Here is a 21,403-nt window from a genome sequence, read left to right on the forward strand (position 1 = left end):
GCCTTAAAATAACTAAACGCACCGCAAAGTTCAATGGAAGTAAGGCCGGGGCGGGGACCGCGAGGCGGCCGGCGCCCACTTGCTAATGGGTATTATGAGGATACTCACGGAGAAGTAAAAGCCGCCCGCGTCGCGGGCTACGTCTCGTGATTAGAATGTTTAAACGAAAAGAAATAAATAGAAAAAGGAAATAGAAATAAGACTGAAAATAAAAAACTGTAACTGTGATATTGTAACGTGTAAAACCCTAATAAAAATTAAAGTTGTTGTCTATTATTATGAGGAAGGATGATAGAAATGACGGAAGTTTAGCTTAGTCAACACCCCTGGCGATAAAGTAGCCGGGGAAGGTAGGCCTATTAGGTGCAAAAAAAAAAAAAAAAAAAAAAAAAAAAATAAAAAAAAAAAAAAAAACCTAACCTAACCTTGTCGAAGACATAATATACAAGCATAGACTTCTTATGTTGTGTTTGCCGTTTAACGTTATCGCGTTTTACTTAACATCTAGCGCCATCTAGTATACTTGATACAAAATTAACCTTCTATAATAAACATAATATTTTTTAATTAAATAATTATAGAACTAAAATATATAATTATAACGTACATATTATGTTAATTATATTGTGATTGATGAATTATTAAAATAGTTTTTAGATTTTATTTATTATTATACAAACTTCAGTCGAAGCAAAGCAATAGAAACCACAAATAAATCTATCGTAATTTCCTTCGGTCTTTCGACGCCAATAAGTTTCAGTTTATAGGAGGAGGACGAAAACATGATATTGAATTTAGGAACCTAAATTCCTTTAAGAAATTTTTAAGAAAGATTCTTTGAAGAAAGCTCACGGTATGCCCCCTATACAGCCTTGCGATTCTGTAACTCACTTTTCGTATTAGCGTAATAATTTTCTTGGAGCTCTTTAGATATTATATAGAATTACTTTCTATAAAAAAAATATATATATATATTATAAAAAGAAATTACCAGTCCCCTCTAATTACACTGTCGACGGAGTACTACTACTCCAGGTCCATGAAATTAAGGATTTAGGAGTAATACTAGATAGTAATTTATCGTTCATACCCCATTATAATGCAATAGTCAATAAAGCTTCTAGAATGTTAGGTTTCATAAGGCTGTCGACTGTGTTTAAAAAAAAATTAAAACGAATAAACCGCCATTTCTCCGAACATTTATGCTGATTAAAAAATAATATATGAAAAAACCAAAAAAAAAAAAAAATGTGACAACCTACATAATATACTTGGGACAACTCATCTCCATGACAGAATAAGCCCAGCAGGTAATAGAGAGAAGAACCTCAAATGCCTGGAAATGATTCTGGTCATTAAAACACATCCTAAAGAATAAAGAGTACTCACTAAGGATCAAAAGGAGCATCTTCAACACCTGCATCTTACCTATTCTTACGTACGGCTGCGAAACTAGGACCACTAAGCAAGTCACAAGTCAAGTGCTTGTGACTTGCCAGAGAAGTCCATACTTCAAAGGAGCATACTAGGTTACACACGGAATGATAGGAAAAGAGCTGTAGATCTCCGAAGGATCCCCAACTGGGAAGATGCAATGACCAGAGCCAAAAGGCTTAAATGGAGATGGACAGGCCACCTGCTCAGAGGCCAGAGAGCAAAATGGTCAACAAAAGTCACACTAGACACCTCGCTACAACACCAAGCGAAAGAGAGGAAGACCATGGGCGCGGTGGGCTGATGACTTTAAAAAAGCCACTGGTCCTCTGTGGCAAATACTTGCCAGGGATAGAAAGCACTGGAAACAGCTGGAGGAGGCCTTTGTGCCACAAAGGCAAGATGTACAAGAGGACAGCTGTGCTACAAATCATCTTAAAGAACTTTTTGACGTGATAACGTCTTTAAAATCGTTTTAGTCGGAACTTGTGTCACAGAAACTTGTGTCACACCAAAACCTCACGAGTGCGATCGCAGGTATAACGAGAGAGAGACGGACCGATATCCCGTCTCATCTCGAGCGCTGCCAGTCATTCCGTGAAACTTGTCACGCGGAATCCTCACGAGCGGAGGCTGGCATAGCGTTCGAGTGAGTGGAGTCTGGTATGAAACTATAACCCTTAATCAACTATTGATTTGATATTGGTGCTCCAACAGATATAAATTAAGTTTGATGCTGATTTTAAGTTAATATTTATGTCAATTAACTTTTGTTTAGATCAGTGATTTGCTACTAGTTAATATGCAAAATATGTTTAAGTAAGAATTGAATAAAAATAGTATGTTATGTATTTTTTATTACAGAGTTATTTTTGGTAATTGACCTATGTCTTCTTTAGTAGGAAAAGCCATTTAAGTGATTCACAATATTCGTTTATTTTACCAGATTATTGCTACAGGTAATGCATATATGAATGACCTGTACCTACTAATAGTTAGGAATATCAAACAAACAGGTAGTAAAATAAAAATGTTTGTCTTTGTTATTTTTTATTAAAATAAGGCACCTCTGTTGACTACCTTCCTTAACATGTTGCATAGTATAAATATATAAATAAACCTTTGTAACAACTTATTATACAATACAGATATTACTACTGAACACACACAGGTGCACCAAATTAAATGCACTATTACGTTAATGTAGATGTATTCATGTATATAGATAATGAACTAATAAATGTAAGTGTTAATTGGCAACAATATCAATATCTTGTTTGTGTGCTGTTATATACAAAAAATTGTTCAATTCATAAAACCTAACGTTACATGATGTGATGAATTCATACAATTACTATGAATACAAACAATCACGATTTTTTTACTGCCCTGGGGGAGTAAAAAAATCGTCCTCAACACAACAATTGTAATTAATAATAGTTATTAAAGATATAATTCTTCCCAAAATCTACAAATGTAGTTTGTTTATAATAAATATCTTATTAACATTCAAACTGCTGAACTTATTACGATTAAATGTGGAAGAACATAGTTACAGTTACTGTTTCCTGTTATTAAGGTAATGTTCCACTCCACTCCTCTTACTTTTTTACATTATTCATAAAATGCTTCATCCCTCATTGTCAAATTAATTTTCAGGTACTTAATATAACACTTAAATTAATTAAAAGCTAAGACTTAAATAAAACTTGTCCATTTGTGGTTTCTGTTAATACTTTTAGTTGTCTTATTAGGTTTTCTTTTTCTGAAAAGTAAATATTTTAATTAGTAGGTACTTTGATAAAATAGAATACTGACTAACTAAACTGTAAGATCTCTTCTAGGTTTATTCAACAGGTAACTTTAATATTAAAACTCTTTACTTCATTCAAAAGTTAAATATATATATGTAATTTGTCACTTTGCTGCCTATTGTCAATTAAAATTTTTAATAACCAAACAATGTCAGTAATTCCCAAGGGACTTGAATTCAAACTTCTCATTTATTAACAATATTATGATTAACTTCGCTAGTATAGTAACTTAGTAATAAATAATTTAAGTAAATATCTGCTTACCATTACTTAGTATTGTTTCCTAGATTTTATATTTCCAAAGTTCATCAAGTATAAATCCACTTTATTTGATAAATTTAAATTAATATTATATCATTAGCTTCTAATATAATTACAATAAAATATATTTAGAACTTCTAATTATGTTCATTAGTAACTGCTTTCTCATCTGAAATGTACAAATAAAATTGTTATATCATTTTACTTTGTGATTATAAGCAATATTAAATGGTATAAAGTTTACAACAAAGAAGTTAAAAAAATTTTTTATACGAAAACGTTTAAAAAAGACCTTTTCGTTAGAACGTCCAAAATATCAAAAATATGACATGTTTTTAAAACAGTAGCCATTAAAGATGGCGATAGTAATAGTTGTATAGGTAAAGTAGTAAAGCTGGCGGCTTCAACACATTTACACTTTGTGCTTGTGTAGTGTCTATGAATAATCAATAAGCGCGAGACGTGATGTCAAACTGAAATACAATCACAAATACATCACGAAAAGACTGTCCGTCTCTCTCATGCTTATGAGTATAAAAGAGACAGTTATTGTTTTTCTTTTGCTACTGTTTATGTTGATCTTTACTGTTTTATATTATTATTATTTTATATATGTTGATATTTTTTCAAACATTACCAGGGCAATCTCGTGAAATGGTGCACAATGTTTTTAATTATTTTAAGCATCTTAATAAAAACAGTTTAATGAAAAAATGTTATATTTAATTTGACATCAGATGCGACTGGGGTTTCTCAATACTGAAAGAATAGTTAGTGAAGTAAAAGTGAAGTGTGTTGAGCTAGATGGAGCTTATGTCGAAACATGAAAATTTATTTACACGAACTACTCTTTCACGTTCTTAGTCTGGCTTAGAACTTTTGGATCCACCCTCGTATGCACCTAATATTTATATGTATTTGACACATTTTTATTTATTTACAACCCACCCAACCTTACTAAAACCAGAGTGGACTAAAATGTATAGCATGGCATATTTTGTAACATACTGTATGTGAAATTGCATTAGTGAGTACTATGAACCCGCCAGCTTTCGATAACCGACCTATACTGTGTACTGAATTATTGCAAACAGCAGCTTTTGAGATTACGCTAAAACATGGCAGAGAAACGCCTTTTTCTACACAGCCGAAATATTAATTGGCATTTAGATCTTAGCCGTTGGCTACCTAATAAGCTAACCGAATAGCGTAAGCGTTTTTTTTATGTCTCTGGCATGGTTCGTGCATTAGCCAGCGTCAAGTATAAGATTTTTTATAATACGTGCTAGCCTTTAAGGCCGATTTACATTATCGATTTACATTTATGTGTGTCTTTTCGTAGCACTGTCATGGCGTCGCTTATTGTATCCCGACTCACGCCTTTAGGGCCTAGGCTACCGACTGTCAACACGAGCTGTCATTTTCATACAAATTTAGTTTTCGAGTTTCTACATACACTACTATTAAGCCATCTTGGCTAGACCCCCTGTGAGCTTTCTTTGTCAGCTACATACCATACCATAGATATAGAGTACAAAAAAAAATACATTATAATATATACATATTATATACTATAGTCATATTTTTAATTGGACGAAGTCAACTGACGTTTACGGTGTTGTCAGTTTTTAATGAAATAAAAATAGTGTTGTGACAAAGTAAAAACCCCTGAATTAATGATCGGTGATGGCAATAGTCGCCGCGCCGCGCTTTGTATGTAATAAGACGTCAAAAAATTGATTGTAGTTACATAGTACTAGTACCTTACTTATGTCAGAGCACTTTTATACAATTTTGAAATAGAAATAATATTCTTTTATTGTTTGAAATGATTAACTATTCACACTCATTGTTCATTCATCTGATTGAACAAGAACAGAACGCATCACTATTACTTTAAATATGGCAACATTATTATACAAAGTGACATTAGCTACTGTCAGTTGGCTTCGTCTAATTAGAAATACGACTATAATTACTAATTTAAATAGATTTATCGTTTATGTTAGACTTAGGTGCAAAAGTTTTAAATGTGATTGTTATATCATATTTTGTTGATCTCACAGGCAAAATTCTAACAAAATAGGACATCATAAACGTAATATGTCTGAACTAACGTAGTATGTAACAATATGAACTGTTGGCGTAATGCGTTTACACGATATATGAAGTTTTTAAAATTTTGAGGGCTCCCGTTAAAATCATGGAATTCATGGTAAGTAGAAGTAATTTATAATTAAATAAAGGGTTATGTAGTTCAACGTGCCTTAGAACAAGATACGTGGGCTATTCATAAGGTTTTATTTGTAATTTGTATATTTTATCATTTTCTTTGACTAACTTAAAAATTACTATGCTCTACGCCACATGTTATCAATTCATTACCAGGAAGCACTAGGCCTTTTGTAATATAATATGTTAATATGTCGATAAATGTTTTCTAAAAGTCTAGAAGACTATATTTGTAATCAGGACAGTCCCTCTCTAAATAAAGACAGTCCCAAATGTGATGGGAGGACAGCCTGTATGTACAAGAAAAATGGCAATTCAAATTCAATTTATAAAATGTTTTATTTTTGAAGTTATTTATTATTTACAGGAATTTAAAGGCCTCTTTATATTTTTAGTTTATATTGAACTCTAATTTTTATTGAGGAACAATGAAAATCAACAGACACAGGAAGTGTATGTTGATTTGGCTTTAAAACCGATATTGTAAAGGGAAAGCTAAGTATTGACCGTTGGGTACACCCACATGATATTTCATGAGATTTATTCTTTTAAATCCTGATTACTAAGACAACAGATTACAAGGCTTGGGCGATTCATTAACTGGTAGCTGTTATGAATATGTATGCTCTGATTTGAGAGGATATAAAAGTATGTTTTGGGGGAGTAGAAATGAAGAAATTGAATGGATTAATTTACCTGAAATGTGATGACAACCTTTTATCTATAATATATCTAATATTATTTTAGTTGAGGTTCTTTGTGTAGTAATTTATAATAAACACAACTGCCAGGGTTACTATTTTAATCCCTTTCACTAAATAAATTAAAAACACATGATAGAGTATTGTCTAGTAGTTGTGGTATTGCACTACTCCTTATCACTTGTAATAAAATTTGTCAGAGTTTCTTGTTATCTATTGTATTCTGACAGTACCAAGTCTGTATATCTATGAAGCAGTTATGACTGTCAAGAAACTTACAAAGAAACTTGCTTTTATATACCGAGGGATCCAACATGGCTGCGGGTGCCTGCATGTTGCACCGCGCTATACTCGAAGAATTGTTACGCCATGGCTGTGAGAATATTTAATCACCTTCCTAAAAATTATAGATCACTGCCATGTAATGTTTTCAAGAGGAAGGTGATTAGATTTTTAAAGTCAAGGTGCTTTTACAGCGTAACCGAGTATTTAGAATATAAGTTTAACAATTACTCATAAATGACTTCTTATTATGACATTTGCATGCCTGTTGTTGTATGGCTGATTGTGCGGACTTTTCTTGTTGTTGTTTTTATTTTATTTTGTACCACTATCATGGCAAATAAAGGATTTATTTATTTTATTTATTTATTTATTTATCCAAGTGTGTCCATGCACAATATAATTATTCATTAAACAATGAATACATTTTAATTTTTTTTTCTATGTTTCTCACTTTTATTTTGGTAAAATTATAATTATGCTGTTATATAAAGAACAGTGATTTAAATTTTTAGTATGAAGGTGATAGATATCTTTTTTTGTGTATACTTTTTGATGTTTTCTCCATAACAAGCTATAGATAAGTGAGCTATGAACTAGCTCATATCTATGGCATGTATGTAAGCTAATAAGTCACACAGCTTCTTTTAAAGAAAGATTTAAATACAGTGCCACAAAGTGCTTGAACAATCTGCTGCCGTCTTAAAGACGAACCACAAAGTGCTTGAACCAAACTCTTTTCTTATTAACTATATATATTGTCTTCAGCTTTACAATTAAAATGAGCATTCTTTTGTGCAATTTTATTTTTGGAAACTGGTGATTTGCTTCTGTTGGATCAAATGTCATCTCAGTACTTTTTTATGCTAACAATGATATATTTCCGTTAATCCGCCCGTAAGGCAACCTTGAAGCATAAGAGTGTTAGTAGGGTCCACATATTAAATTAGTTTGAAGATTCATGTGATCTCACAGAGCACGCTCGGGTACCTGCCCGGTGCCGTGTACGAGCTGCAGCAGCGGGGTGAGGTGGCGGCGGGGCCGGCGGCGCGGGGCGCGGCCCTGCCCGCGGTTCTCGGGGGGCAGTTGCCTCGTCTCAATGCCGACCAGGCCGATGCCGTCGCGCGCGCCAAGAAGTACGCCATGGAGCAGAGTATCAAAATGGTACTCATGAAGCAGACGTTGGCGCACCAGCAGCAGCAGATGGCATCGCAGCGTACGCAAGTGCAGCGTCAACAGGCACTCGCGCTCATGTGCAGGTTCGTGCCTTTCCTTGCCTCTTTTCATCATTCTCACACCTCGCCCGATGATGAGAGCGATATATCGAGATTCCCCGATCGGGTAGAGTCTGTGAGTCGTAAAGCTGAAAAGATCTGAGAGCGATCTCGGATCGCGAAAACGAGATCAGTGAATCCGACGAGTCTCAACGGTTAACCCGTCCGCAGGGTGTACGTGGGTTCGATTTCGTTCGAACTGAAGGAGGACACCATCCGGCAGGCGTTCCTGCCTTTCGGCCCGATTAAGTCCATCAACATGTCGTGGGACCCCGTGACCCAGAAGCACAAGGGGTTCGCCTTCGTCGAGTACGAGATTCCCGAGGCGGCGCAGCTCAGCCTGGAGCAGATGAACGGCGTCATGCTCGGTGGCAGGTAGCGTATAACGAACCGTGCGTCTCGCGACGGGCCTTCGACACGACCGATGACTCGAGAGCCCTTTACGTTAGACCGTACACGAGCTCCGTCCACAGGAACATAAAGGTGGTCGGCCGGCCTTCGAACATGCCGCAGGCCCAGGCCGTGATCGACGAGATTCAAGAAGAGGCGAAGCAGTACAACCGCATCTACGTGGCGTCCGTGCATCCCGAGCTGAGCGAGGACGACATCAAAAACGTGTTCGAGGCCTTCGGGCCCATCACGTACTGCAAGCTCGCCTACGGGGCCTCCGCGCACAAGCACAAGGGCTACGGCTTCATCGAGTACGCGTCGCTGCCCGCCGCGCTCGAGGCCATCGCGTCTATGAACCTGTTCGACCTCGGCGGGCAGTACCTTCGCGTGGGCCGCGCCATCACCCCGCCCAACGCCCTGCTGGGCCCGCCCGCCGCCTCCGCCATGCCCACGGCCGCCGCCGTCGCCGCCGCCGCCGCTACGGCCAAAATCCAGGCGATGGACGCCGTCGCCAGCAACGCCGTGGCGCTCGGCCTCACCAAGCTCAACGCGCTCGGCGTGCCCCCGGCCGCCGCGCTGCCGACGCTCGCCGCGGCGCTGCCCGTCTCTCTACCCGTGACGCTGCCGGCCGCGATGCCGGTGGCGCTGCCCGTGACCGTTCCCGTCGCGTTGCCCGCTGCGCTGCCCGCGGTCCCGCCGCCGGCCGCCGCGATCCCCCCGCCCGGCGTGGTGATTCCGCCGGCGCCGCCTCGCGCCGAAACCGCATCCGCCGAAAGCGAGGACGGCGGCGCGCAGGCGGCGCTGCAGCGCAAGCTGCTCGACACGTCGCCGGACACGCTGCAGCAGCAGGAGTCGCTGTCGATCTCGGGGCAGTCGGCGCGCCACCTCGTGATGCAGCGCCTGATGCGTCGCCGCGTCTCCCGCACGCTGCTTCTGCGCAACATGGTGTCGCCTCGAGACGTGGACGAGGCGCTGCACCACGAGATCCGTGACGAGTGCGGCAAGTGGGGCCAGGTGCGACGGCTCGTCATCTACAACGAGCGCCAGAGCGAAGACGACGACCCGGCGCACGCGCACGTCAAGATCTTCGTGGAGTTCGCGGAGCCGGAGCAGGCGAGCGCGGCGGCCTCCGCCCTGGAGGGCCGCTATTTCGCCGGACGAACGGTGAGAGCCGCCCTCTACGACCAAGACCTCTTCGACCACGGGGACCTGTCCGCCTGATGCCTCACCGCGGCCTTTTTTTATTAAAATATATTATACGATTTCATTGAAACAGTGTTTCTTTAACTTTTGTTACCTTATTTTTTGAAGTTATACTTCTTTAGGCGCGTTATGAAAAATTGATGAGAGTGAAATTTTACGATGCGCGCGCACCGTGACACAAAATTATCAGTATGAAATTGCTCACTAACGAATTCTTTTTAATCCAGCCGAGCGCCGAGCGTGCGCGAGCGAGATGGGAATAAGACAATCTACAAGTATAGAAATAGAAAAACAATATAAAGAAATAGAATATGCGTGAAGTTAGCAGCTATGCCAAGAATTTTGAATGACCATAATGACCTCTGTAGTACCTTTTAAACAAATAAAGGAGTTTTAATTATTTTTTCAAAGAAATTTAGCAATGCTTTTTCACAAAGACCTATTGTTACTTAGTTAAAAGGTTATGAAACACACCTAGTTATTAAATTGAATGAATAATATAATAAAATAATAAATTATTATTATTATTAATTAATAATTGAATAATATAGTAAATATTATTAAATTATTAACGTTAAATATTTATTATTAATTATTTAATATTAAAAAAAATAAAGCCAAAGAAGTATAACTTCTTTCGCGCGAACATAAGTACACGCACCCTTTTTTTTAATTTATCCATGATATTATATCATATTTAGGGTTTATGTTAGGTTGTATTCAAATAATTCAAAAAAGATTGCAAAATTGCAGTCACAATATTTTAGCTCAAAAATAAAAAATAGCATGGATAAAGTAGAGCTACTTCGAAAATAATAAACGAAGAATCAGGTAAAACAACGGACCGATTATATGTTAAAAGTTAAAGGAAAATTAATAAAATCGGATCCAGGTGTAGCTTCTTCTTTTGAAGAGGTTTTTACAAATGTACGACGAAGTCCATGGATTCTTCACCTGTTACTGCGATCTCATTACTAGCAAAATGTGTACCTAAATGCAATATATATTAAATTTTAATTTAAACATATAACTTGTAATAATAATAATTTTATTCATCAGACAAATACAGTCCATTGATTGATTATAGTAAGTTAGTAACAATAGTTTCTTAAGATTTATGTTAGTAGAATTAGTAAAAATAAGAAAAAAGTGGTTAAACAAAAACTATTAGGTACAAAGTCCTGCGGAGATGTCAGAGCAATGTCGTAAATAGGGGCACTCCATTCTCTCGACTATCATCCGTAAGATGATGGTGGAGCTGCCCCGCACCCGGCGTACCAAAGACGCGCACCGCTTTCGCATAGTGGCGAAAAAGCAATCCACCCGCGCCTCTGCAAACATTCCTAATGCGGTGCAGAAGCGCGGCAACCCCAGCAACACCCTAAATGCGTTATTATACTGCACCCGAAGCGAGTTGTATGTTTGTCGAGTGAAACTGGCCCATAGGCTGCACGTGTAGAAGCTAGTGCAATATGCTCTGAATAATGTGACTTTTACGTCATGACAACAACGTACAATCCTACGAGCCAGCATATTTGCTCTCACCGACAACGCTCTTCGTTCTCTCTCTATATCGCCATTATCTTTGAGGTCGAGGAGTAGGACGTGCCCAAGGTATTTAAACTTACTAACTCGCTGTAAAACACAGTTGTTAATAGTAACCGTCGACACATTTTGTAGTCTCCTCATCCCTGACTCGAACACCATCACTTGGCTTTTCTTGGCATTATAGATAAGACCATGGGATGCAGCATATTTTTCACAAATAGCTAATAATTTTCTTAACCCGCAGACAGAAGCGCTAAGCAAGACCATGTCATCAGCATGGCTTAAATTGTAAAGGTTAATGACATCTATGTTAAAGCCAATTCTGGTGCCGGTTAACTCCTCTATCAGCTCATTTACATACAAGTTAAAAAGTATGGGAGAAGTCAACCCACCCTGCCTCAACCCACACTCCATCCTATACGGATCGTCAGCCACAGTGTGACGTAGATAGACTTCCTGCTGTTGGGAAGATAAAAAAACGTAGGTATATGAAATATAAGTATATATAATACATTTCGAGGTCATAGTGTGAACGATGCCGGGTAGGTAAGTGAGGCAACGTTACCCATTGACTTGAGAATAAATCCTTTCGACAACCCACTATCGCTTAACGAATTTGTATGGGAATGACATTAGCTTACACACACGTGACGTTTCATACGTATTTAATAAAAAAAATGTTTAATATAGAATAATAATATACATACAGATTATTTTTGTTTTAATATATTTTATGGTGGCATTAGGTATTGCATTAGTGGAGTGGGTACCTACATATTATCTGCTAAAGCGAGAACAATTCAATCACCCAATTTTAAAAAGTATTAGGGAGACTTTCGCGTGCAGGTTGTGTTGTTTAGTACATGTTTGAAAGAGCGATGTTTATGAACATTTTGTGTCATCTTTTACATCAGGCGTAAATTTTTCTCTTCTATTTTCGCCAAACAGTTTTCTACTTAAAGAGTTTACATAATAAATATTATTAAAAATAAATCTACAAAACTTTTTTACATTTTATTATAAAGTAAGGAAGAATCATATAGAAATAGCTACTGTTTGCATAAAATAATAACATTAGTTTAAGAACTATTTAGAAAATGTGAACTTATTAATTAATTAATATAATTGCACACAAATCGTTTTACATAAAATAATGCAATACAATCTAAAATTAAATCTAACTCTTTCTGTCAAACTTAGAACAGAGAAATAAGGCTCTACCGAATTGGGTAGAGGCCGATAGAAAGCCGTTTCGAGAAAGTAATACCTGTAAGAATTACGAGTTTGAGAATATATATTATATACTACTAAACTAACTAACTCACATAACTATAACTATACGTATTTGTTCATTAGGAAGTGTACTTACTAACGAGAGTCTTTTTAGTAAAATAAATGAAAGACATAATTTTAGTACTAGAAATAAAGATAAAATAGCTCAACCATCTTTCAGATTAGCCAAAGTTCAAAATTCATTTATGGGGTACTGTGTGAAATGTTACTATAAAATACCTTGTGACATTTTAAAACTAAATGAACGAAAATTTAAATGTTTTATTAAAAGTACACTTTGTAAACAAGCATATTACAAATTAGATGATTATATTCAAGATAAGAATGCTTGGAAACATGCTGGTCCTGCTCCATAGGACAATCCTATGATTAAAATAAAAAATAAAAAATAATTGACGATTGGCTCTATAGCCTGGACAAAATCAAATTGGTTGCTGATTTTTTGCTTTAATGCTACAAATGTAATTATTATTATTATTATTTTTTTGTATCTCACACACTGTTTTGTTGTGTTTTTTTAATATTTTTATTACTCTTTAATGTTAATATTCTACGGTTTCGATATTTGTAAATATGTGAGGAACATGTATACTAACTTTTTTAGTATAGTAGTTTATTCTAAGAGTACATTGTCTTCACATATAATTATTTAACAAATGTAACAAAATATTGTAAACCTATTTTAAAAGAGTAAGTGTGGAGTTTCTTGCCCATTCTTCTCCACACGAAACTACCTTTTGGAAGGGGCAACTAGAATCATCTTTATATTTTTTTTTTTGACGTTCAAAAGTGCCATTTTAGATGGTCTAATTGAAATAAACGATTTGACTTTGACTTTGAGAGAATATTTAAATTAAATAAATGAATAAATTAATTTTGTTCACGTCCTGTAGCGTGCCGACCACCCTCGTGGTGATGTTTACATTGAGTTCTGTGCACGTGTCCCGTACCAGGGAACAATGCGCCGGATTCCCTGTTTCGCTCGGGCCCGGGATTAGGGAATACGGCGCGGCGTCAGTACTCAGTCGCGAGAGTTGATTTGTTTCGGACGCGTGCTGATCACAGAATCATATTGGTATTCATACTTCGCTCATGTTAACGGCACTAAGCGTGAATTTAAAAGTGTAAAATTTATATATACGTGTAATTCATGTGACGTTTTATTATTGCTCTAAGTGTCAACCTTACGCAATTGTTCATAACATGTAAGGTAAGTGTTTGTAGCTAAAGCATATACCGAAGTTAGAAAAAGCTGTGAAATATATTTAACTATTCCAATCAAGTAAATTCTGTTTAGCTGCATTGCTTAATTTAAAAAATTCAAAAAAAGATCGGCGGCGTTATCGCTACTAAGCGATCTCTTCCAGGCCACCCTAATACGATATCTAATAGAGATAACGTCCAATAACACAAGAAGTCAGTTAAATGTCATTGCTTGTGGCGGCGTCCATGCGTCGGGTTGTCTCTCTCCCTAAAATATGGCGAGGGGGCCGATGGCTGGCCATGCGTCATACTCGTGAACGGGTGCTACTTGTGGTGACTGGTCGTACTTGAATTCGTGTATGCGGTGATGTTAATTATTTCGACTATGTGTTTGCGTGTTGTTCCCACTAGAATGTAAGTGCGTGCTCCTATTTCACCATGCCTCCTGCTGATAGGGGACAAGTCTTTGTTTTTAATTTATGTTATTATTATTAATTAAAACGTTGTGTAAAAAAAAATATGGCGATTAAAAAGAGTGGCGGAGAGTTTATTGCCAGTTCTTCTCTTCCGTTCTACGCCCTTGATTTGAGAACTGGCAGTAAATGTAAAATTAGAAGCATTAATATGTATTTCTTTAATGATGTATCACAAGTGTACATTGTGTTACCTACGTGAATAAATGATTTTTGAATTTGAATTTGAAGCCGAGCGTTGACATTGAACTAGATTAGTCTGCCATGAGGCATCAACTCAGTCGTGGTCTTTTGCTTCCTATACTAACATGCTTATGAGCACTTTAGGAGCTTTAGGTAAAGGTTTAGGGTGTAGGGGGAGTTTAGGTTTTTAAGTAGGTACCCACCAAGCGAGTCCCTTAGTGTATTTAACTTTTTCGCATGGAGATTGTTTTTATTTGATCATAATTCATGGGTTATATATATACTATATATAATGTAAATAAATATTTATTTATATTTAAAAAGCTATAAGCTAGATCGCTTACTTATAGTTGTTTTACTGTATGCCATAGCGTACTTTTTTGTTTACAGGCAGGCAAATTATACAAAGAGGGTAAACAATTTTTCAGACTTTAATTTAGGATGCGCGTCTGAACAATGACTTGGCGATGTAACCAAACTATTAGCAAAGATTCTTTAACCAAGACGTGCGGCCTGGTCTCCTACTGCTCTTTAACCTCGAATGATCAATCTCGGCGGTTCAAATCGGGTAATTCGGTCGTAGGTCTTAGTCGTCGTCTTCCTTGGTAAATTGAGGTTTTAAAGCCCAGTCAACAGAGAAAAATGCGTGATTTGTCGCATTTATTCTGTGTTGTAAATGAAACCATCAATGACTAAGGTCGTGGTATCTTAAAATTTAAGAATTTTGATATTTGTTAAACTTATGAATCGTACGATTGAATAATTTCAAAAATAAATTTACAGGAACTGTTGTAGCCGAAGTGATTTATTATAACAATTACATCTACTTAGTTTTTTTAAATGTTCTTATAGCCTTTGTTTATCAGATATAATGTAGGAATGGTTAAATTACTTTCAAATCGGTCCAGTAGATTTAGCATATACAATAGCAAATAATCAAGTTTTTTCTCTTTATAACATTCGTGTGGATTCATATTGTACATCCCGCGTTAAACATTACGATTGAAGGCAGAATGCCTACCTATTACTTGGCAAAGGAGATTTCAGAGATTTATTGCATAAACAATGTTACGAGCGTGAGAGCATGTACTTCAGTACACCAATACAGCAGTCACTAAACTGAACCGTATAATGATGAAAGCTATTTGGAAATCGTGATTTCCGTCCTAACTTTAGGCTAAATTTAGTTTATCGTTGTTATTCAAATGCTTAATTCCATTTAAATACTGTCTTTTAATGTGTCAGTAGTGTAGTGGATTTTGAAAATATAATTGCAAATTGCAATTAATGAACTTTGTTTATCTCACTTACAAATTACAGTAAGTTAATTACATTTTGTGTGTGTCACAATTCTATAAGTTGTGGTCGCCACATTATGAACACCTCGCACCACGTGACTCAATAAACATGTGGGGTCGACGCTGCTGATAACGTCGACGATTTTTCCCACAACTTGAGAGTATTAAATAATGTTTAAACATAAATATACAGTTATCTTTATGATCGGACTGGCGCTGAGTTTCTGAGAGCGCATAGCCTTAATACCTAACCAATATCTCAATAACTATATCTATTGGAGTATTTTAATTTGTAGCAATACGTATGCGAGAGTAATAGGCCTTTTTGTTGCAGGTGATCAGCTCACCGGACTGCGATGTTGCTGTGGATAGCGCTGTTAATGGCCGCCTTGTCGCAGCCTGCCGGTTAGTGCTTCATCATTTAACTTTTATATTATTGCTTACTTTCATGCTAACTATGGGTATCGAACGAGTAACGAACTATCTTACATATTATTACTATTGTCTTACACGAAACAGATTTTGTAGTTGAAAAGGGTTTTGTATAATTTAAAATGATTATAATATTATGTGGTGTTGTTGTCCTTCTCACCTTTCTGTGGGTCGGAGCCTCTAAGATGAGATCAATAAAAAAATATAAAATAAAATATGTTTATTATGGAACATAAGATACAGGTATCACTTATTCCTCGTCATTAAAATTGAATAGGTAGACATCCCTACTCATCGGCAAAGGGTGGAGGCCGAGAGAAAGAGCCGGCTTAAAAAACATACATTTCTTAAATTTATTAAAAGGCAGAGATAAAAGAGCCTCTGGGATTTTATTAAAGAAGAGTATCATCTAAGGGTATGTCTACTATTCAACTCATAGAAATGCTACAATGATGGACGTGAGCCCCGCGGATGTCACGTGTTGCCGCTATTTATGTGCGCATGGCGAGTGGCGAGCGTCAACCTCGCGGTCCATATTACGAATAATATTATCTCGAAATCTCTCTGCGTTCAGAGCTCGCAAACATTTGCTGGCGCCAGAGAAATACTGCTAATGATTTCATCATAATATTGTATCGAACGAGGCCCAGGCTCTAAACGACGATCGAGCTCAGAGTCTGAGGTAGTGATACATGCACTTTCTTATAGCTATATTATTTTTATAAGCACGTTGTGGAGATAAATCCGTAATATGTTTTTCGTAATAATTTTGATTAACGAAAACCAATTGGTTGTGCTATCGAAGAGAAAAAAAAATGTATTGTATTATTATTAGTTCTATTATTAGCCCCTAGCTATAATATCGTATACGAAACATCATAATAAAAATATTGCAATGACAAAATTATATAATCTCACCATTTACTAAACTTCTTTTACTTATACTCATAATAAACTTTTGGTCCTACATTGTGGCTACCGACAATAGTGTATATTATGTTTAAAATAGTTTAATATATTTTCGCAAAATTGCGATATAGATGCTGTAACTAGCCGTTCAATTTGTGGTTTCTCAATGTGGTATATTTATATCTCTAAATAAATCAGTTATTTTGAAAGGGCGGGTGTGACATTTTAGTGAGAGAGTCAATATAGTACGTATCGAGAAGGTTAATTTCTATTCTGGTCGAGACACGTGCCGCTACGAACGAGAGTAGGGGTCGGGGGCGAGGGGGAACGGCATTCACGGCGAGCTTCCGTTCGATTTCTTCGCAAAAATAGATATATCCGCCCAAATGAAATCATTTGGCACGCGAGTGGGGAATGTCATTATAAGAGAAGAAATATTTTTATTGCGGATCGCGAAGTGTAGTTCCTGAGCGCGTGAGTCAGCACCAGATGGTCGCTTCATCCGGCGACCCGACCGATAAATACCGCCGCCTCTTACAAGAGCTCGCCGTTTTAAACGATTTGTCACCAGTCCATCTCTTAAAGCTAAAACACCGTTTAGTACCTCGTCGACTCGTCGCGGCCTTAATGCACGACGTCAATACAAAGAGTAAACAAACACCGCGCGGCGAATGACAATTGACGGCTGACGCTTTGATTGATGTACGCTTTGTTCGCGTCTTGTCTCTCCACCCGATGTCATCATCACTTTTCGGTGTATGGAATGTGGATATTACAATAATCAACGAGTATCCAACAAGCTGTTGCGTTTATTTTATTATTCGTCCAATCCTAAGATAACATCTTGCCGTAGTTTTTTCTTACTCTCTTGCGTGGAGTGTAGTGTGTATATTAAACTCGTCACGAAAGAAGATATTCATGAAATATTAATCATGGGCCATAACTTATTTCTCACAGTAAATAATCAGGCGCGCGTGCGGCGCCACGGTAGAGGGTAAACAGTTTTAATGGATTCCTTTAATCTTTTTAGAGCTGCTGGAAGCAAAGTTGTTTACATCGCCACAGGCCGGGCCTTTCGTAGGTCTACGCACACGGTGACGTGACCTTCACCCCTTTCCTAGGTTTTTCTTAGAAGTTTAATGTTTCATTTCAGATATTGATTTGATTTTATTACTACATTCACTGTGTCCCCTTTATAAATTACCGAGCCCATGCGTTAAAATCTTATTACACACCCTTATTCGTTTTGTTAGTTGACATTATTTAAACGAAAGCAGCGTTTAATGAAATTTGCATAACAATATATGAATAATACGACGAACACAAAAAAGCGAAATTCCACGCCTGACTCTACTAGTTTGGATATTTAGGGTTTATATTTCACCAAAAATTTAAAAGTTTTAGCAACCTAAGACCCGCATCACAGCTCTTGTTACATCCGAAGCTGCGGGTGGTGACTTGAAAGTGCTGCTATTGTGTTACAAGAATCGACGACCTCTGTTAGTTCGACGCATGCGTACCAGTGCGTACCGTACTTGTTGCGCACGCTATATTTGGTAATGGCAAGGCAAACTTAGGACTCAAAAAAAGTGTTTGAGTGTGCTTAAATTACAGATGGCGGCGGCAGATCGGGGCCGGCTTTCGACAGCTCGCAGCAGACGACGGTAGTGGCGAGCGCCGGAGGTAGCGTGGAACTTCACTGTCGCGTTCTGCGGCTTGCCGATCGCGCTGTGAGTACAGTAGTGTGTTATAACCTGATCTAAAAGTAATTACAACCTAAGGACATCTATAGGTATTATTAAGCTTAATCATATCTCTCTCATCGTTAGTAATATAAGGCAGCATTCGTAAAAAAATGTTTGCATTCGACCGTTTCTTCTCTGACTTACTTACTTCTCTGACTACCAGGAAATAGTCTTCTATTTCCTGGTAGTCAGACTTGCAAAGTAAGAACTTGTTTGGGTAATATATTATATACCTATGTTATTCACAAAGTACGTGGTTTACTATTGGTTGGTTGCTAGTTTTTTTGTTTGCAAAAAATCTGGACCTTCTTCCTTCATTCTCCCGCTAAAGTCGAATTTCTATAATTTAGAAACAATAACGATTTGTGTCAGTCTGTAAAGAAATTGCGATTTTTAATATTTCTACTAACCATAGCCTTGTATTCCATTATATACTTAATCCTTTCCCGCAGCAATAAATTAATAGATTATATAGATTATCTAAATTATTGACTGTAAGTGGCTCTGAAGGATTTATGTAATTGACTTCAGTACAATTGATTTACTCGATCAAATTCTTTACCCTTACAGTTTTAAATTTCCTATCGTATATTTCCTTCGACTAGATAGTCTGGAGTGCTAAAGTATAGTGAAAAGTAAAAAAACGGAACATTCAATAATCATAGGTTTCGTGGGTGCGATCGAGCGATCTACAGATCCTTACACACGCCGGCGCTGTCTTTACGGCCGATACTCGCGTTTCCTGCGCTGCAGCCTCTCAAGAAGATCCACGGGGCACCGTCCACTCACTGCGGATAGAAGTGCTCCGAGCCAGCGATTCTGGCCGTTACGAGTGTCAAATTAACACTGAGCCTAAAATGAGTCTCTTCTTCAACCTCACTGTTATCGGTTTGTGTCACTTGCGTTAATTTGTTTATCATTATAGGAATCATCTGAAAGGTGAAAGTGAGACGTCTCTTTGTTGCAGAATGGGACCTGCCAGTGGTATCCGTGTCGGTGCTGAGCGGCTCAGTGCAGCGGGCGGTGTTGGGCGGCTCGGCGATACTATCGTGTGAGGCACGCTACGAGCCTTCTGCCGCCCTGGCGGCGATTCCTGCCGCCGCTCTCGCTGCCCTACCCCCGCTCACGTTGCATTGGGAGCATAATGGCGAAGCTCTCAATCCACAGGTATACCATATCTAAGTGTTCATTAGTATGGTCAGTTAATATATTTTTTTATAATCATTTTCGATTGAGTGCAGAGTGCAAGAGGCGGCATCTCTTTAGAGACAGAACGGTGGGAGACTCGCCTAGAGTCGCGGCTGACTCTGGCGGCGTTAGTGGCGAAGGATGCGGGTCGGTACGTGTGCGCTGCACCCGCCGACTGCGCGACGATCTCGCTGCGCCTCTATCGTCGGGAGGGGGACGATCGAGACGATGATATTATAGGTATGTTCATTAATTATCGTTCTGCATTATTATAGTAGGACGAATGCAAACATTTCAAATATTTGGCTAAATGTTACAGACGGTGAGATGGAGATGCAGCGAGATGAGCCCGAGCCACGCCTCAGTTCCGCTCCGTCGCTCGTCGCGCTTCTCAAAATCGTTACGATAGGCACGCTTATTGCTATCGGTTCGTGACGAACATTTGTGATAAAGTTGTTTGTAAATATTGTACATATCTACGATGTAAATAATACATGTATGAATGAAACATATTTTCTTTAAATTGCGATATCAACCATTTTTAGAACCACATAAATCTTAATAATCTCTTGTTGTTTTTAAGCTTAAATGTAATCTCATATCATAAGCGGTCAATGTATTCTTTTTAGGATTAAATATCTTGATTAACATAAACTACAAAAAATACAATTAAATTCGATTACGTGTCCCTAAACTCTTAAGGTTATTGTAAATGGACTCTAAAGCCTTGCCAGCCAGTGGTCTGAAAGTTCTGTTTATGTGTGAGAGACGTCTACATTTGATCAATGTAGTGTTAAAACTGACAAATTTTATTAAAATTATTATGTGGGTGAAGCTAAAAACCCTATCCTTGGGGTTGTAAGTTTTAACCGTAACCATTAATAGTCAAAATGATGTCTATACCAAGATTCCACTACGGGTGGGATTTGATCTTTCATTCTTTTGGAAGCTGTCAGACCATCTTTGGCTCACCATGATAATAAGAACTCGAAGGAGTCTGGACTACTTACGTGTCTTGGGTGGAAATAAACAAGACAAGGCAATGTTCAAAACTAATTTATTTTATTAAAAGCACATCTTAACTTTGTTAGCATTTGTTAAGTGAGCTATGAGCTCAGTGGTGTTTTTTTTAGTTCACGCCTGAATCGCGTAAGCAATGTCTGCGCTTGGGCAATGTTCAATAAAAGTATACTTAAGAAAATACTAGCGACCAGTATCTTGCTTCTAAAAAAATCACTTTAACTAGTTCATAAATTCCGATCTGTAAGAATAAATTCAATCATAAAAGAAAACAAAATAAAAAAGCTATCAGCAATCCGCATACTATTCCCGAAATAGCGAGCTCAAAATAGTAAAGGCACGCTAAAACCGGCGCAGAGCTATTCGTGGACGGACGCGTGCCTAGTGCCTACTCCTCGTATGAACGCAAACTAGTAGTGAAACCATCTTTATCAATTTATGTCAAAAGTTTCACTTCCTCCATCATAATTTGAATTTCTCCAAAAGCAGTTCACATACCTGGTTTATAACACATAGTATA

The 21,403-nt window shown here is 37.7% G+C and overlaps 2 protein-coding genes and 1 long non-coding RNA gene across 5 annotated transcripts; 2 read left to right on the plus strand and 1 right to left on the minus strand.

Annotated features, from left to right (window-relative positions):
* Positions 1 to 2,451: 2,451 nt before the first annotated feature.
* On the minus strand, positions 2,452 to 3,923 carry LOC125050306. The gene is made up of 3 exons (XR_007117127.1): positions 3,802 to 3,923; positions 3,513 to 3,678; positions 2,452 to 3,199 (listed from the first exon to the last, which is right to left on the minus strand). It is a non-coding gene; the product is annotated as an uncharacterized LOC125050306 (long non-coding RNA).
* Positions 3,924 to 5,428: 1,505 nt separating this feature from the next.
* On the plus strand, positions 5,429 to 9,657 carry LOC125050504 (poly(U)-binding-splicing factor half pint). 2 transcript variants are annotated; one of them, XM_047650397.1, is made up of 4 exons: positions 5,429 to 5,724; positions 7,700 to 7,983; positions 8,170 to 8,373; positions 8,460 to 9,657. In XM_047650397.1, the coding sequence occupies exons 1-4, from the start codon at positions 5,713 to 5,715 to the stop codon at positions 9,607 to 9,609; spliced, it is 1,650 nt and encodes a 549-aa protein (XP_047506353.1). In that variant the 5' UTR covers positions 5,429 to 5,712; the 3' UTR covers positions 9,610 to 9,657. The 2 variants fall into 2 exon arrangements, with proteins under 2 accessions (XP_047506353.1, XP_047506354.1); XM_047650398.1 differs by having other exon boundaries at positions 8,472 to 9,657.
* Positions 9,658 to 13,328: 3,671 nt separating this feature from the next.
* On the plus strand, positions 13,329 to 20,371 carry LOC125050674 (protein amalgam-like). 2 transcript variants are annotated; one of them, XM_047650666.1, is made up of 7 exons: positions 13,329 to 13,637; positions 15,924 to 15,994; positions 18,545 to 18,660; positions 19,341 to 19,563; positions 19,643 to 19,842; positions 19,917 to 20,103; positions 20,183 to 20,371. In XM_047650666.1, exons 2-7 carry the CDS (start codon positions 15,946 to 15,948, stop codon positions 20,296 to 20,298), a joined length of 891 nt encoding a protein of 296 aa, XP_047506622.1. In that variant the 5' UTR covers positions 13,329 to 13,637; positions 15,924 to 15,945; the 3' UTR covers positions 20,299 to 20,371. The 2 variants fall into 2 exon arrangements, with proteins under 2 accessions (XP_047506622.1, XP_047506621.1); XM_047650665.1 differs by having other exon boundaries at positions 13,330 to 13,642.
* Positions 20,372 to 21,403: the final 1,032 nt, after the last annotated feature.

This window comes from Pieris napi, chromosome 6 (genome assembly GCF_905475465.1).
Source record: "Pieris napi chromosome 6, ilPieNapi1.2, whole genome shotgun sequence".
In the NCBI taxonomy this organism is placed as follows: domain Eukaryota; kingdom Metazoa; phylum Arthropoda; class Insecta; order Lepidoptera; family Pieridae; genus Pieris; species Pieris napi.